At 41.3% G+C, this 19114-nt stretch overlaps 1 protein-coding gene across 1 annotated transcript in view; it reads right to left on the minus strand.

Moving 5' to 3' along the window:
• Dnah5 (dynein axonemal heavy chain 5) overlaps positions 1-17179 on the minus strand; it is a 211410-nt gene extending 194231 nt beyond the window's left edge. Inside the window, exons 1-6 of the mRNA XM_070042196.1 lie at positions 17123-17179; positions 7366-7500; positions 6400-6484; positions 4345-4505; positions 3005-3226; positions 732-869 (exon numbers count right to left, since the gene is read on the minus strand). Of these exons, the coding sequence (XP_069898297.1) occupies positions 732-869; positions 3005-3226; positions 4345-4505; positions 6400-6484; positions 7366-7500; positions 17123-17179 (798 nt within the window). The remainder of the gene's footprint in view (positions 1-731; positions 870-3004; positions 3227-4344; positions 4506-6399; positions 6485-7365; positions 7501-17122) is intronic.
• Positions 17180-19114: the final 1935 nt, after the last annotated feature.

Raw genomic sequence — 19114 nt, forward strand, 5'->3', positions numbered from 1 at the left:
GGGAAAAAACAAATCATTTAACTAGGGATACAGTTGGACCCATTGCAACAATGAGAAGTACAAGTCGTTATGTCGAAAAACGAACTTTACAACTTTGGTGGGGGGGAGGAGGATCGGGTGGAGGGAGGGGAGGAGTATGGGAAGGGATGGGAAGGGGAAACAAAGGAGGAGGCAACAATGCTTGATAAGAAATGTACTCATTATCTTGCCCATGTAATTGTAACCCCTCTGTACAGTATTCTCACAATTTAAAAAATTAATTAATTAATTAATTTTAAAAAAAAAGACTTTTCCAAAAGGTTTAAAGATCAAGTTCTCATTTGGACGACACAATGAATTAGAAAACTCTTCCTGTTTTGACTGGGAATTTCTCCAAAAAGTTGTGCAAAGTGTAGTCTTCCAGTTTTTCAAGTATGTAAATCCATCTGATTTCATCTCGGGATTCTCAGACTTCTTTTTTTATTTATTTTTTAATTGTATCTTCATCTTTAAGTAATTGTACAAAGGTGTTGTCATTCAACAAGCTATATATGAATACAGTGCATCTTGATCAATGCAGCCCTCGTCCCTCCCAACCTCTCACCCTTCTTCACCACAGGCAAAAGCCATATTGAACCTCTCTTCTTTTTAAGTACACTCAGTCAGATTGTCGTCAGTGGGATCATCATAATAGATGTCCTCCTCTGACTGGTTCTATAATGTCATATCTGAAATAAGTTTCCAGAAATTACCTGCTCTGTCTGCTTGATCCACACTTTCATACAGCCCTCTACTTTTTCCAAAGTCTCCGGGTTGCTCGCTAGAGCCAAGTAGTCCATAGGTCCCTTCAGGGCTTTCAGTTCAAATATATCACACTTTTGAAGGTTCACCTAAAGTGAAGACTGAATAATATTAATATGATGCTTTTTGTTATTAAAAGCACACAATTTCTGATCAATGCTTAGGTCCACAGATATCCTCTGCTCTATGCTATCTTTTCCCTCTGCAAAGATTATTTGAAGCACAAGGCCCAATAGATAGTACTACAAAAGACTAATTCTCAAGTCAAATTTGGGGCCTAGAATTAAAGAGAATGAGAGAGAGAAAGAAGGAAAGAAAAAGAAAGAGAGAGAGAGAAAGGGAGAGAAAGAGGGGCAGAGAGAAGATATAACAAGACAACAAGACCAGGAAATTAGTAAGAACTTGGAAATTATTCAACAAGCTATAAAAACCAAAGCAAATGGGATGGACAGCATGGTGGAAGCACATAGTTCTCAATCTGTAACTTATTCTTTCTTAGACCTGTGAGAGAAAAAGACCCCTGTGTTCTTACAGTTCACAAGCACATTGGTTTGCATGGGGTAGGAAGGTAGACTGTGACTTCACAAAGAAACCTATCATGTTTTTAAACATATAATACACCAAATCACAAGATGGACTTCTCTTTGATTTCAACAATCTTCCTATGGGAAAAAGTGATCCTGACAACTTATGTGGCTCTGAATGCAGCTCAGGGCCCAGTCCAGCTTGGATGTGAATCTCAACATGTTCAGAATCAGCAGGAAAGACTACAGTGATTTATCAGTGTCAAACTCCATGGAGTCACTTCATGAAGCTCAGGTCCTACTTCTGGAAAACCAGAATAGAAAATGGGAAGGTAGCCACAGTGGTCTCACCCTCAGGGTCTGTCACAAGGAATGCCTAATTGGAAGTCTTCCTTAATGCTTCCCATTTCTTTCATAAGCCTTTGTATTTAGCCCCAACTGTCCTGACTTCTAATGGTTCCAACTCCTGACTCCCAAGCCCACTCCTGCCCAGATGTGCTGCTTCTGCATACCTTCAGTGCCAGGCTGTACATCTGTCCTGTGCACACTGATGGAACTTAGACACTGGGACTAACCCCCTTGCTCAGTGTTGCATTCTTGTGCAGGACCCATTCCCATGTAGGTGCTGGCCCTACCCCCAGCCTTCCAGCTAGAAGGGTTTTCCAGCACTCCCACATGACACCATGCCATCAGGAGCTGATCTGAAGCCCACAGACACCTCTGGCCCAGAGAGAATGACTCTTCCTACGGGGTGCAGAAGAGGAGACCATCCAGCTTTTTGAATACTCCTACCACTATATGAAGTGGAACCATTTGCAAGCCTTACCACTACTTTGGGGGATGGAATGTCAACAGTTTCATCTGGTCCAACATGCCATTTTGTTTTTCATGGTACAGTTAACTATAAATACAGTGCACCATTAGCTGTAGTTGTCCTGCCCCTATTATTCAGGTTTTGGTAAGCAGACTATCTCTTCTCGATACTCTAATTGGATCAGCATTGTCTAAAAAGGAAGGGAACAGCTATATTGCCATGGTTACCCTAGAAACCCCCCCCCATTCACTCCCCTCCCCTACCTATGCCTAACCTGGCCTTTCACCTTCCAGGTGTTGGCTCATCTCCTCTCTCTCTCCCTCACCACCTCCAGACACACACATAAGCATTGATGTGCTCAGTGAGCCCACACCATCCAGAAGATAATTCTCACATTCAACATGCTTACTCTTAAAGGGATTGGCTGCACCTCTGGAGCCAACCTGTCCTTTCCAGACATAACAGTTCTTTTTTCCTTCTTCTAGCACTCCACTCTATTTTCTACCCACTTCCTATCTCATGTACACACACACACACACACACACACACACACACACACACACACACACACACACACACGTGTTCACGCACATGCCACTCTGAATCCAAACTCATTCATCAGTGTCACAGTATTTCATACTTCTGTCTTCACTGCCAAACTTCTGATGCATAAAATCCAACAGCACTGCCAACATTTCTATGGAGCCCCTGAAATCATTAATCATTGTAAACCATCACATCCTGGGAGCCAAGAACATTGCCTACAACATTGTTGAAGATTTTCCAGCATGGTGGAATGAAGACCATGTATAAGAAATATCACCCACTCAGATATTAACTCATTGACAATCTGGTCATTTTACAGGAACTACTCATCCTTTCTTACCTTCTCTTTCAAACTCTCCTGTGCACCTGACAGGATGCCCACAAAACCTTCCAGAGAGCTCAGGAAGTCCTGTTGAATGCTTGATGCATCTTGAAGACTCTCTAGCTCACCCCAGCCATGGCTTGAGGCCCTGAGTGCAGGAATGAAGACATCAGAGAGCAAGCGTCTCACAGTGTTTAGCAGGCCACCATCTGCTGTATCTAACACATTGAAGCTCACCTCCTGGGAGACAATTGGGAGAATGTTATGAGTAAAAACTACCCTCAGTGACAACTTAGTCATATAGTCATTTCCAAATGTTGTTATTAAATCAAATATCCAGTGAACTTACCCAACAAATTATTGTCATACACTGGTTGAGAAAATAAGCTTTATACCATCCTAAACTATAATCATCAAAATAAAAGGATGAAATAAATAAAACAGAACACATATCACCGAAGGGGCTGTCTAGTGTATTTGCTCTAAGAATGCACTCATTAGGGGACAGGGGATGCTTGAACTGTGCATTTTGTATACAAAATAAAGTTAGAGGTCCACTATTTGAAATCTTATTGTAAGTGCATGAAACTTGTCATTCGGGAAAATGATATATGGGAAATATTTTTCAAAAGGCAAACTTTCACTGTTCCCATAGAAATAATTTTAGCTCAATTTGATAATATACTAAATCATGTGATATTTAGGACCCTCTTTATCAAAAGATTTAAAGGATATATCTTATTAATGGTTTGTTTTAAATGCTTTCAAAATTACTTTTTTTTTTTTTGTCGGTCATGGGGCTTGAACTCGGCCTGGGCGCTGTCCCTCAGCTCTTCAGCTCAGGGCTAGCGCTCTACCACTTGAGCCACAGTGCCACTTCCTGTTTCCTGAGCAGTTTATTGGAGATAGGAGTCTCACAGACTTTTGTGCCCAGGTTGGCTTTGAACCATGATCCTGAGTAGCTAGGATTACAGGAACGAACCACCAACACCCAACCAACACTACTTTTTTTTTCACCAGTCACTGGTGGCTTATGCCTATAATCCTAGCTACTCAGGAGGCTAAGATCTGAGGATCACAGTTCAAAGCCATCCAGACAGAGAAGTCTCCATGAGAGTCCTACCTCCAATTAATACCACAAAAACTACAAGTTTTTGAGCAAAAGAGCTCAGGGACAGAGCCCTGAGTTCAAGCCCTGCAACCAACAACAACAACAACAACAAAAATCCTACTTTTTTCCAGTGCTTTGAAAGAAGTTTTGGACTCCCATACCAAACACCACGGCATCCATGATGAAGGATTCTTTATGTGAAGTTTATGTAAATTGGGGTGATTCAAAGTAGACAATTGTCCCCTACCCGGTGGATGTTCTCGGCTGTGATGGCTTTGGAAGGGTCAGACCTGATGAAGAACACACACATCCCAGTAAGAGCAGCATCTTTCCCCTCAGTCACGAACACCTTAGGTTTCCTCATCTTTCCAGAAACAAGACCAACCCCTGCCGCAGGTCCAAGCTGACCTGCAAATGCAAAAGAATGTCAAGATCGTAAATTTTGTTTTTCTATCCACCAGTCACCTCTCAGAATGAAGCTGCCTTGTTAAAATGTCATCATTACCAGCTTGCCCAAGTTTTTCCAGACATATCCGCCACTTGCGTAATCTCTAGCCTGATCCCTAAAGGACCTCAAAAACAATCTGCCTGATTCCAGATCACACACAGATCATAGGTTCATTTTAAACTTGTTGTTCCAGGGGACAGTGAGAAAACAGATGCTGTATTCCAGGATCTCTGCTAGGTACCCTGTCTATATTATTAAAACCCACACTCTTTTAGACAATGTCACCTCTTCCCTTCACATTGTCCCTGACATTGTCCAAAAGGAGATGTACTCTTTGCCTGACTTATGTAACTATAATCTCTCTGTTTTTAGCATTTTCAAATAAAAATAATAAGTAAAACTCACAACCACCATGAGAAAGTGTGCTATCCTAGGCTGCACAGACCTTAGGAAAGCCAAGGTCAAAAGCCACCTCTTACAACCAGCAAGGCCTCTCACTTCTCCATGCTGCCCTGCCCTCCTCACTTCTCCATGTGCGCCCTGCTCTCTCTCTCTCCCTCTCCCTCTCTCCATTTCTCTCCCTCCCTCTCTCCATCTCTCTCCCTCCCTCTCCCCTCCTCTCTCTTCTCTCTCTGAGCATGTTTTAGCTTCTGTGTTTATGTCCTGTGAAACCTTCTTATTGCATGTGAAATTTGCACAGGACAGAAGACTTAACCGGGTTCACAGAAAATCATGTTCCCTGTGAGTTCATGTTTTGCAATCTGAGGGAAAAATCAAAACATATGTCTTTTCATTTTTCAATCAAAATGTAATGAACTTTCTGGGCACAAAATGTAACACTGATAACTGGAGATGACTTAGGATGCATATGCATCATTTCTTTAGCTGTTAAAAATGTGTATTTGTATTATATGCCAAGGTCAGTAACTATTTTCCATCTTTTTGAACAGGGTCATAAAAGGATATGTATAATATTTGAATAAATGTATACTTAGTATGCCCCTGTTTGGCCATAAAAATTATATTAACCAACCAGGCATAGTAGTAATGCTTATAATCCCAGATAAGAGTCAGGCATAGTAGTAATGCCTTTAATCCCAGGAGGTGGAGAGGGGGTGAACAGGACAGGAGATGATAAATTCCTCACCGTCCTTAGTTATGTAGCAAGACCCTGTCTCAAAAATATATAATATATATATATATATACATATATATATAAATCTACTTAAAATATAACAGGACATGCCATTTGAATCCACAAAAAAGATTTGCAAATTTTCCTAAGTGAAAAACAACTAAATCTGTCATTTCATACCACATATTTAAATCAGAATCAGCAGAAAATAAACAAAATGAGAGTTCAGTGGGGAAAAAAATGGTTTTCTGCTTATGGCAAGCATTTCTGTGTTAAACAGCAAAACAGATGCCTACTAGAAGTTTTAGAACAGAATCACGTAGAATGAACTAATGTAGGAGAGAAGGAAGTCTGAAAGTAAAATTCTTATTCCCCCAGTGCTAGCACCGCCAGACAGAGGGCAAATGACATCAAGTGGGAACACAGAGGTGCTACCCCACTCTCCTCCCTCTCTCCTAGGTGAAAACAGCCTCTTCGCTCAGCCATGTCCACCACACACAGGGCCCCTCAAGCTGTAAGAAACCCGGCTAGTTGCCCAGTGGTTTTACCTCTCCTACCTCTTCATGTCACTCACCAATTAGTCTGACATTCCTGGGATATGTCTCATTATAGTTAATTTCTTTTTTTCCTTAGGTCCAAGACTCAGTACCTGCTGCTTTCACTGACTAGCGCTCTACCAACTGAGCCACACCTCCAAACCCCTCCTCATATTCCAATACCTGTTTCTGCTACCTCCACATCTTGATAGTAAAACATGAGGTGCTGGAGGCCCCCAACAGCAAAAAGTTGGTCTATTCTTTCAATCTGGAAAAAGGCAAAGGCAAAATAATCACTTTGTTTGAATTAAAATCTGCATTTAAATCAACATGGATGGCCTTTTAAAAAAAAAAAAAAGGACCATTATTGTCATGGGTCTTCTTCAAACAGGAGTACAAAATCCCATGCACCCCACAAAAAAGGGTCTCCCTATAGTGAAAAATGTCTCCCTATAGTGAAAAGTTAATTCAAAGAAGCAATTTAATTAACCATAGAAATATTTTCAACATATGCAAACTGGGGGGAAAACAGAACTGTTTTTTTCATTTTTGCTAATTTCCTAGATTTAAACACAAATGACTTTCAGTTAACCTCAAGTCAGAAACCCAGTTAAAAACCACATTGACATGATTGCTATTCAAAGGCAGCAACTATGAGAACACATATGGCTACCTATGGATACCTACAATCCCTTTAGTAGTCACCTGTCATGAGGTTAAGTGTCTAGTGGACTGATAAATAGGATCAGTGAATGAATACATACATATGTACGTACGTACATACATACATACATACATACATACATACATACATACATATTTACTCAGTAGTAGTTAGCAGCTTGAGAGGAGCTTTTTCTCCTCAACCACAAGTTCCAAACAGACATAAAAACTCAGCTTCATCAGCTGTCAAGACACAGGATTGCTGTTAGAATCATGGGACTCAGACAATGATGGCAAGAACCATTATTCAACCCAGAGATGTGGAAAGCCCCCACATCCATTCTGCCCTCTCTGTTATGAGCTTTGTTCACTTCAAAGCAAGCATTTTTCCTCTACGGCACCACCCAACATCCCACTGAAAGACGGCATCCATAGACTGCTTGTGTCCTCCACAATCAAGTCAGTAAGAAGTCCAGTGCAGCACACCTGATTCCCCTCAAGAATGGCATCTTCCACTTCCGCTTTGTCCAGGTCCACACAGGAAGCTACAATGGCCAGCAGGTAGTCATGCCTCCCATCCAGGTGAGCCCGCTTGGCTTCCTTCTCTTCCTTCAGTCTTTGCTACAAGAAAGGAATTAAAATGTCATATTGCAACTCTTGTTCTCAAAGAGATTCATTTTGTAAACATTTCATACAATTGTGGAGTTTTTTCCCCTGCCTCAGGGATTTGGGTAATAGACAGCTTAATGCTATCAGTTTTTATGTACAATCTTCTATTTTTAGAAATACCACTGTGTTTCTTATGGAAATAAGGTATGCTTGTTGTTTTGAAATTGCCTAATACAGAGAAGCAACAAGACATAAAAATCATCTGCCATCCAGAAATTGCTAGTGTTAACATGTGTTCTAAATCTTCACTGACTTGCTTCTATGCACCTCTAAGCATTTCACTGATACACAGTAATAATTGTTTTGGTAACATTTCTTTGCTCCATCATTAAAGTAATATCCTTCTCTCTTGTCTCCTATCTTTCTTGTTTGTCTACCGCTTTATATCTGGTCTTGGAGTTAATTGCTGAATGTCACTGCTCACTTCTTCACCACCAGTGGTTGGACGTAATGAAATGTGTTCAGAAACCATTGTTGGCAGTTTGAAACACATCTTTCCATGCTCTGTGTTCATACAAACATCTGCAAACACATGCACACATCTGTATTTATATCACATCATAAAATCTGCTTATGTATCTCTCCCCTAACAATGCATCCTGCTGCTTTCTACTTTAATACAGATTTCTTCAACCTAAGTAATCGCTATAAAATATTCAATATGGAGGTACCACAGTTTATTCAACAGCTTTTCCTTCAATTTGTATTTATGTTCTAATCGGCTTCTTTAAGCACACTGCCTTTAATGCTCATCAACAAACCCTACAGGGAGAAGGCCCCTCTATATCTCTTCTTCTAACTAACATTTTCCCCCATCCATCTCCTTCTCAAATACCTTATATTAAAGAGAATAAAGACTAAATACTAAGAATGGGGACACAGAAAGCTAGAAAGAAACCTAGGTTGTTTTGTTTTGTTTTGTTTTTGTTGGTTGTAGGGCTTGAAATCTGGGCCTGTGCGCTGTCCCTCAACTCTTCAGCTCAAGGCTAGTGCTCTACCACTTGAGCCACAGCACTACTTCCAGTTTTTCTAGTGGTTAATTGGAGATAATAGTCTCATGATTTTCTTGCCCGGGCTGGCTTTGAACCGCCATCCTCAGATCTCAGCCTCCTGAGTAGCTAGGATTACAGGTGTGAGCCACAGGCACCTGGCAAAATTTAGATTCTTATAGCTATTTTTGAGTTCCTAGCAGCTCACCATCATCTCCCTCTAGACTTCTGCCCCCGTGAGAATGAGGAACCTTTGTTTATATTTTTGGGATTTGTATCATTTATGGAAAGTAAGAGATGCATACCTTCAAAGGTTTGCCACTGCTCATAAGTAAAGTTAAAATTCACCAACCTGACCTATAGAGCCATTCATGATCTAGCCTTTGATTTTTATCTTCATCAAGTTCCTGGAAGTGCATGAAGCTATTGGTAGAAACCGGTCCCCTCTCTCTTGGTCTCCTCTCTTTCATTCTTTTACTGATCCTGTGCGCCACTCTGAAGCCACCCACGTTCCATCCCTTTCCCACATTAGATCCTTGGAAGATTTCATGCATACCATGATAATTATAGTTTAAAATGCTGAGATTAGATTCTTGGAATTTGAAAGAAAATAGATGTTAATTTCTCTCCACAAGATGGTAAGTGTAGGACTGAGACGTCAGCTGACTGGTGCAGACTCCATGGCTACAAACCATTAATATAAGGACTGTTTACTTCTTGGTGACAATAAGGTGCTCAAAAGGATGTGACTTTCGTTTAACAAAGAAGCTTAGCACCACTGGCTCATGCCTGAAATCCTAGCTACTTAGAAGGCTGAGATCTGAGGATCAGGATCAAACACAGCCCAGGCTAGCCTTGAGCAAAAAGCTCAGAGCAACACCTAGGCTCTGTGTTCAAGGCCCCAGGACTGGCATAAAAAAATAAGTAAATAAATAAATAAAATATTAACTATTAACACTGGGGTATAATTAATAAGAAATTTTATCTATTTATTTATGGTATAAAATGTTTTTATATATAGTAAAATTATTACCAAAATCAAGCTAATTAACACATTTTACATTCTAACACATTCAAATCATAATTTACAGTTACATACTTAACAAACAAACTTTTATTGAACCCTAAATATATGCCAGAGTTTGTGGTAACTACAACCCACTAACATTAAAAAAAAAAAAAGCTTACAGCTGTAAAAACAACAGGATGGCATAAAAGTTGCCATAGGAGGATCAGACATATTGGCCCCCAGTCCTCCTCTTCAGAGAAGGAGTGAAAGAGAGGACCTCCCATCTCATCCATGATTGGAGAGAGGTGGCAATAGGACTAAGAGGAGAGCTTTCAAGCTAGGTGCCAATAGAACACACAGGCTGAGATCTGAGGACTGGTTTTTAAAACCAGCCCAAGCAGGAAAGTCCATGAGACTCTTATCTCCAGTTCACCAGCAAAAAGCTGGAAGTGGAGCTATAGTTCAAGTGAGAGTGGTTAGCTTTGAACAAAAACAAAAACAAAAACAAAAAAAACTAAAGGAAAACACCCAGGCCTTGAGACCAGGACTGGCACAAAGGAGACAGAGAAAGCCTTCAGCAGAGGGGGTTTAAGCCTACAGTTGGAAGAGTGTTGGCCATGCTTCCAGGACTTCTGCACATCTGTGCACAAAGGTGAGAGGCCTGGGAAAATAGCAGAAGACACTCTGAAAGAAAAGACTAGGAAATCACTGTGGGAAATGGGAACAAAATCTGATTATAAAAGATTGGGGCAGGAACACATTAGAAATCATGAATATTCTCTGGAGTCCCCAGAGAATCACTGGTGAGTTTCAAATCAGGAGAGACAGATGCTGAACTCTGTGCAGTGCTGGAAAACCCCTCCGTGACAGCTGTACAGAGAGTGGAGGCAGTCCGGGGATGGGAGTAGCATTCCCAGGGACTGGGAACAGCACTCATGCACTGAGCTCTTGGATATTCTGGATACAGAGGGGCAGAGCACAGGCGAATAAGAAGAAATGCATTGAATACAGGTAGACATTCAGCTTCTCATTCTAGCACAACTGATGTTAGAGGGCAGGGCTCATCCTGGGCGTGGCAACAGCATTTGGTATCTACTTTATAGATGCCCACAGCTCCCCACCAGTGAGCTATGAGAGCAGAAAGTGTCTCCAGACTGCCAACATTGAGGGATAAAATCACATGCCATCAAGAGCCACTGATATGACACAGTATAGCCATATGTGCAACACATAACAGTACTGCTGATGTAAAAACCGTAATGTGAATATTCACAGAGCACAACCTGGAAAGAGGAGGGGAAAGTAGAGAAAGGGAAGGGAGGGGAAAGAAGGAAAGAAGGAAAAAAAGAAAGGGAAAGAAAGAAAGAAAGAAAGAAAGACAGAAAGAAAGAAAGAAAGCAAGAAAGAAGAAAACAAAAGAGAAAGAAAGAGAGGGAGGAAGGAAGGAAGGAAGGAAGGAAGGAAGGAAGGAGAGGAGAGGAGAGGAGAGGAGAGGAAGAAGGAAAGGAGAGGGAGAGGGAGAAGGGACAAAGGAAAGGGAAGGAGGAAGAGAAAGAAAGACCATTGCTATTCTTATTCAATTTACAATTAGTTCTCTGAACTTGAAGAACTACCTGAGAGACAGTTTAGGTGAGGAAGAGGTCGAGGTTTTGGTTTTTTTAAAAAAATACCAATATTCTTGCCATTTTTCTAAAAAGGTCTTGACACAAAGTCTAAACTCTACCAATATTCTTGCCATTTTTCTAAAAAGGTCTTGACACTAAGTCACACACCATAAAGTCAGACAGAAGAAAATGGAAGTTCATTTCCAAATGTCACTAAAACCTGAAAGATGCCTTGTTGTTTTGAACTGTTTTCTACCTTCCTGGCCGGGAGACATACAACATTGTTCTCAAGTGATATCTCTGAGTTTGTAGCAAATGTCTGTAACAGCTTCAGACCACAGAGGTCAACCCAAAACAAAACATGCAGCAAAGGCTCAGTGGCCAGAAAATAAATAAAAGAAGTAGAGAAGTGGAAGATTCAAGATGGGGAAAAAAATACCTACAGGCTTCCAAAGAAGAAACTTAAATAAGATTCTCCCATCCAATACATTCCATACAATCCATGACCTGATTTTATGAGATTCCAGATGAAGAAATATATATATTGTAATGTAGGAAGAAAGAGATAGGTCCCTAAAACAGAACAATAATTATTCTATTTTTTACTTAACTGTCACAGAGGAAAATATCTTCCAAAGCAATTTTATGTATACAAAAAAAGAATGATGAGCATTTTTTAAATAAAAGTTTCAAAAGCTATTTTTAAAAGCATGTGAAGTTGAATATGTTCTTTCTTGAACTGTTCAGTCTCCTAAAGACAATTCACACAAAGTCACGCCTGGTGCCTTGATCAGTAATTAGTCTCAGCTTGCAATGACTTAGTAAGATGTCCTAGCATGAGAGGGTTTGCCTTTCACTAACACAAAGAAGTAAATAAATCCAAATAAATGGTGGTTAGCTCTGTGAAATATTAGTCTATAAGCTTCACCATGCAGCTTCCTTGTGCTCAGAGACATTGGCAAACAGTCTGGAAACCAGTTATCTTAAGTTGACTTCTCCTACTGGCCTTTGAAACATGTGAACACTCAGAGACAGAAGGCCGAAAGAGGGCAAACAATGTCAAGTGTGGTGCCATACAACCGTGAGCCCATTACTCAGGAAACAGAAGCAGGAGGACTTTGAGTTAAACCACCCTGGGATATGTAGTAAGATCTTCTCTCAAAAAAAAAAAATCTGTAATCAGGACTCTTAAGTGTGCATAGTTTTGTTCCCTACCCCTAGCTGTTCCTCTACTGAACCTTCATGCTTGTGTCTGAACTCAGAAGATGACTGAAGATGAACTAGCGTGCCATCTTCACCTATTATGCTGCACGATCGCTTTCTCTGCCATATGACTTTCCTAATAAAACTTTTCTCTATCACTTTCACTGAATTCTTCTCATCCACATGCAAGGATCCAGGTTGATTGGCTGCACTGAATTTCCAGTAATAACATGTCTTTTGTTATAGACATATTTTCTGGTGATGACACAGGGGTGAGAAATTAGAGTGTGACACCCCACCTTCTCACCTCTATGGGAAAGAGTCAATGGGTAAATTAACCAAGTGATTCATTACAAAGCACACCCAAATAAGAGCCAAATATATTAGCACAGATCAATATGCATCCATAATTGTGAAACAGAATTCAGCCAATAGATCCTCAGTTCTGCTATGCTTTGGGGAACTCAATCTGTCTCACACACACATACATTTGCAGCATAATAACTACCCTGCTGAGCTGACATCACATTTAAATTATAGACACTGAGGGAAGTGGTTGTCTTGCTCATTTCTACCTCCCTCTTTGCCTTCTAGCTTTTTCCTTTTAAACCACAAGGTACACGACCTCTGGCAACACTCCAAGATGCTCCCTGTCCCATCTGAAAGTTCTCTGTGATTGGCTCTTCATTCCTGATGTGTTCTATGATTGGCTGGGAGGACTCTTCACTCCTCATGTGCTCTGTGATTGGCTGGGAGGACTCTTCACTCATCATGTGCTCTGTGATTGGCTGGGAGGACTCTTCACTCATCATGTGCTCTGTGATTGGCTGGGAGGACCATAGGTGAGAAACTCTGCACCTTGAACTGCAGTTTTCATCTTGCCCTTTCTTACTCTGCTCTCCTTTCTCCAGATAAAGGGCCACAGCTGCTAAGGCAGTGCTGAGCTTCCTTCCTGAATTAAGAGCTCTTCAGTGAAGTGGGTACCTGAAGAGAAGAGACTGCAGACTGGCTCATCTCCTCCTACAGATGCCTGCCGATGCCCTCCTTTGTTGAGCAGAGCCGCCCTCCCCCTCCATCACCAAGAGAAACACTTACACAGAGAAGGGCCAATTTCCTGCCCAACAAGCTTTGGAATCCTGTCTGTTTTCACTGGGGTTTTCAAGCCGCTCTTAATCTCATTTATTCACTGCCTTCTCTGTCTGTCTTCCCAGACAAATAAAAGTCTCTCTTTACTGTTCAGTAGGTGTAAACTTTTCACCCAAACCAACCCAAAACCTGTTGGAGGGGATCCCCATTACCACAACCTCCCTTTTCCCCACTTTCCATCATCCAAATTCTAACTTAGAGTTCGAATTTCTGAACTTGAAGTGAGACTTGGTGGATCCTGACATGGCCCAGGCCCCCCCTCAGGCACGTTAATGGGTGGCCTGTTTAAAGGACTCAGGGTGTGAAGGTGTTGGTGAGTACCACAGGTCAGGATCGCTGTGGAGCGGGTTGATATTGCATTGAGAGACAGTCTCCATAGTCTATCTTTTGCACAACTATAATGTGAGGAGCTTTGGGCATTCACTTGTTCAGGGTCAAGATACCCACTTGTTCATCCCCTACCCACTTCCCAATTAAATCCTGAAAGTCATTTGTCTTCCGCAGCCCCGAGGAAATAGCTTACTCCTCAGCCCAAACAAGTCTGGGCCTGAGTAACAGAGAATACTGGAACAGATTTACCCATTCTGCCAGAGAATAACAAAACAGACAGCCTTTCAGCTTTCAAAAGACATCGGAGAGCAAAGGCCTTTTGTGTCGTGGACTCCCTGCACACCCTCCTGGAAACAAGGGCTGGCCCCCCGCAGTGTCTGTCCACAGGGAAAGAGGTGTGCCGCCTGGGGGAGGTGCTCTGCTCCCCCACAGCCTCTCCCCAAATAAGAAGGACTGTTTATAGACCCCTGGGAGCAAGCCACCTTCTCCAGCATAAACACAAGCAGCATTAACCATCTGGACTCCAACGGATGAAGTTAACAATCAAAAGGAACATCGTGTATTTTTCAAGTTGTTCCTATTTCTTGAATTCAACAAAAATGTGTTTCAGTTTCAAGTTAGGGAACCAAGACAAATGAATAAACTCTCTATTAGGCAAGGAAAAGAAAGAGAGAATCATCAAGCCTGAAGACCAGGCCCATTCTAATTGTAACCTAGGACTATGCAGAAAGAAGGCAATCATCAGATCTGGACTGTATTTTGTAAATAAGTGAATAAATATATACAGGATTCTTTCATTTGTGTTTTTTGTTTTTTTCTTGAAAAACATTTGGGTTGGTTTTACAAGGCAAAAAAGGAATGTCTTGCCTTTTTTAAACTCATAGAGCTTATGGTAAATTAGGCTGTTACTGGCATAAATACTTGTGGATAAAGCCAATTATTATACTACTGTAACATAATTAAAATATAGCATTATTGTAGTAATGGTTCCAGATCAAACTTCAGTAAGCTCAGGATTGTAGTTTTTATGAGCAGCTTTAGAACCCGTTTATTTCAGGTCACCAAGTTATTATTTAACAATAATATGTCAGTGCACTAACTAGAAAATGAATATTAATTTAATATACTGCAACATTATCAAGGTAATTCTTTTATTGTCATGCCTCAGTGGAGTGACTAGAACTAGCATTCAAAACACATAAATGAAACCTCCAAAAACTTGATTCTTGAAAGGTAGCTTAAATTAGAAGAATCTAATTTATTAATTATACCTCAGAATTACAATTGCTATTTTACACCCTGTAATGAAAAGCAAGGAAAATTTCAGATATGTGAAAAGTTTAGTTCACGACATTTATTCCACAAGCATATATATTAATGTGTATTTTATGTTAAAGGAAAGCTGCATAGGAAGAAAGATTGTTGCAAAGAACTGATGAGTGTATGATGGGATTAACACACTAAATTAGACTGATTTGCTCCTTCCTTAATATCCACATATACTGAACATCATGTTCACCTCAGCAAATATATATAATTGTCTGTCAATTAGAAATTAAATGTCAGCCACACACTGGTGGCTCATGCCTGTAACACTAGCTACTCAGGTGGCTAAACCCTGGAAGATTGAAGTTAAAAGCCAGCTCTAGCAGAACTGTCCATAAGACTCTATCTCCAAACAGTCAGCAAAAACCCAGACTGGTGTTATGGCTCAAGCAGTAGAGTGCCAACTGAGCTACTAAGACAAACAATTCCAATCCTGAGTTCAAACCCCAGTACTACTAAAAAATAAAATAAAATGTTTTAAATGGAGAAGATATATTCCTACCCTCTAGAACAGATGCGCTAGAGAGAAAGAAATTGTAGACAAATATCATTTCACTGCAGGTGTGCAACAGCAGGGTTCCTTCCATCAAAGCCAGACTAAGTGCTGAGGGTACGAGGAAGGAAGCTCTTGCTTCCCTCTGAAGTCGCAGAAGAAGCTTCTCAGAGGAGGCAGAAGTTGCACCTGGCCTTCAAGGATGAAGAATTGTTGCTGGCAAAGGAACCAAGGGCTTGGCTGGAAGATGTTCCCTAAAGAGGACACATCAGCATCTCAGGGCTTGGAGAAATGAGGGAGGCAGGAGGTGGAGTGCTCAGAAATTACGGAGCATTCTCTCTCTGTCTCTCTCACTGTTTCTGTCTCTCTTTCTGTTTTTGTCTCTCTGTCTCTGTCTCTGTCTCTCTGTCTCTGTCTCTGTCTCTCCCTCTCTCTCTCCCTCTCTCCCTCTCTCACTCTCCCCCCCCTCTCTGAAACCAAAAGCAAGATCTTTGGTCAAGCTCAAAAGGAATTATGGGCTAGGGTGAAAAAGTAAGACCATTTTCTCTCGAAATCTCTAACTTGCAGTGGAGACGTTGTGCTGCTCTCTCTCTGCATTTGTAGGAGACAGGGCTGCTGAAGTGGCCCTGGACCCATACTCCATTCTTAATGGTGGCTCCAAAGGCATAGCCTTGCCTCTCAACCAACCATGACCTTGTTTCCCAACATACAGAATGAGGGATGAGAGGTTCAAAGACCCTAAAAACTTTTCAGCCTAGACTCTGCCTTAACTACTTCCAATTTCCAACAATCCTTTACAGATCTGAAAGAATATATTGGCCAGACTATAATTAATGTGTTTTTAGCCTCAGGAAAGCATCTTTCCAAAAGATAATGCAAGAAAAGAATCCAGTGGTACAACTCCTTTGAACAGCTAACTTACCATTTAACAAACTGAATGCCATGAGGCATTTAGGAACATGTGTTGGGATGGAGGGTGAAATCAAGTGGAGGGGCCAGGCAAATGGAGGGGGAAGGGAGACAAATACAGTCATAATAGTCAATGTATATGTGCAAAAATGGGGATGGTGGGATTGGGAGGGGATGGTGGGATTGGGAGAAATGGAGGAGAATGAAGAAAGGGGTGACATTGATCCAGATGCACTGTACCCACAAACTAACATGTTGAACTAAAAACCCTTTGTACAGTGACTTAAAGATCTTTAAAAAAAGATACTGCTTGAATTTCTACATGTGATTGTGAATTAGATAGCACTGTGCAGAAAAGCCAAAGGCTACAAATCTGTCTTTACCCACAATATAGACATGTAAGCTTACATACCACACAGTTAGGAAGTAAGCCTGGTTTTTATAGACTTACCACTGGGTAACTCTGATTTTATTTTTAGGCCTTTGCCCACCCAAAATTAGAAATACCAAGGATGCAAATCAGAAATGCACCTGCGTGGTCCAAGAACAGACACTAGCTGCTTACCGTTAAAACCCGGCTGACACTCTGCTTCCACAGCTGCCTCCTGCCAATCCTGAACATCACAGCAAGCTGCACGGCTGATGGACAGGCCAGCGTCAATGCTTCCAGAACGTTCTTCTAACTTCTGGAAACCTACTGACCAGCCAATAGACTCTCACACACAAGTCCCTTGTAAGCTAGAAAGTCACTCTTTTTCTGTTCCTCATTGAGTGTATTTCTCACCACGCTGACAGAGTGAATCTGAGAATTCTGCCTGTGCCACTCAGCTTCCTTCTGGAGCTTCTGGCCTGGGGCCTGTCTTCTGTTCCAAAGCTTCTTGTTGTTAGGGTAATATTGTTTACCTGCTATACAGTTTAACCTCAATCTTTAATCATGTTTAGCTAACAATCAAAGCCCTTTCATTGACCCATTGCACCATAACTTTTGATGTGCACTTAGTTCTATACACTGCCCAACAATAAGCTTTCAGTCAACAGAGATACTTAAATCATTTCTTTGAAGAGTGAGAAACTTGAAACCGTATCACAATAGAAAGCCACAGCTTTGAATATATTGCTCAGGAAATTCAGTTTTACTTGGTCTAAACAACTTTGTGTGCACAATTAACTGCCAGCATTGTGACTAATTGTGACTAATTGCCAGACAGGCTAATTGTGACCCAAAGGAGATATTTTCTTCCCTGGTGAAGAACAAACAGCCTATTTCATATGCAAATAGCAAACTATGTCCATAAATTACTTGTGTTCATACAGTTGCACACACACAGAGGCCAAGGCAATTAAGTCTATGTGACTAAACATCTTGATCACCATCTCTGTAAGGACAAAGATGAGCCGACACTGCCCAGGGCTCCACGGTCTCTCTCCTAGGACTTTTCCTGTCAGGATGGGCAAAAGGGAGAACATTAAAGGTTGAGTGTGGAATCTGGGATTTAGTCCTGAGATTTCAAAGTCCAAAGACCCAAATTCTATCTGATCATCCAAGGATGATTAGGGCAGTGATATCCTGCTAGTCACCCTCGCCAGAAACTGACAAAGCCAAGGTGCTTGTCTGGTATCTGAATGTGGGAGATTTGCCAGTTCAAAACCAATGCCAGGTGTGGCCACCACATGTAGTCTTAATAGAAAGACAGCATTTAGGCCTCAATATTATTTGAGAATTAGTACAATTATCAGCTCTGGACTTTCTCTTTTTTATGGTAAGAAAACTTGGCAGAGCTTTACGGAGTGAGTAAGCAAGCAGGCAAGTAGACAGACAAGAAGGCAGTCAGGAGCACACTCAAAGAGATATGGGTACTCTCAAAGGGAGAGAGAAACCAGCTCTGGACTTTCTTTCACGTGTGTGTGTGTGTGTGCATGTGTGTGTGTTCATGCATCAGTCCCCACACACATCACACCTTCACACCTCCATTGATGAGCTCTCTGGGGAAAGGACTCACAGAAAATGAATCTGTGCTGAGGAGCTGACTTGGAAGGAGAAGAGAGAACTTTAAAGAAAGCCCTGCCCTGCAATTTCTGCCCATAGTTGCTCTCTGTTTGGAGTCCAGAATTGCACATTTTGGGGTATGACCTTCATTGAGGTGAAGGGTGTGCATGTGTGTGTGTATATAGGTGTTTGGGGGTTTAGTATTGATGATGAGGATTTCATCCAAGGCCTTATGTATACTTAGCATATGCTCTACCACTAAGCTACAGCCAAGACCCAAGATATTTTAAAAATCAACCTCTGTTCTAACTGTAAATGGTCACCACAGGTACAGATAGCACAGAGGCCTCTCCTCAGGATGGTGTGGAAAGGGTGTCAGAATGGCAGGATGGTCTGATCATCCCTGTTCAGAAGCTAAGGTCAGACCCCAGAATCCAATAACAGGTGATCCTGCAAGGTACTGGTAACTCACACCTGTAATCCTAGCTACTCAGGAAGCTGAGATCTGAAGATCACAGTTCAAAACCAGCCCAGGGAAAAAAGTCTGATACTCTTATCTCCAATTAACCA

Source organism: Dipodomys merriami, unplaced genomic scaffold (assembly GCF_024711535.1).
Source record: "Dipodomys merriami isolate MVZ:Mamm:240054 unplaced genomic scaffold, mDipMer1.0.p SCAF_32, whole genome shotgun sequence".
In the NCBI taxonomy this organism is placed as follows: domain Eukaryota; kingdom Metazoa; phylum Chordata; class Mammalia; order Rodentia; family Heteromyidae; genus Dipodomys; species Dipodomys merriami.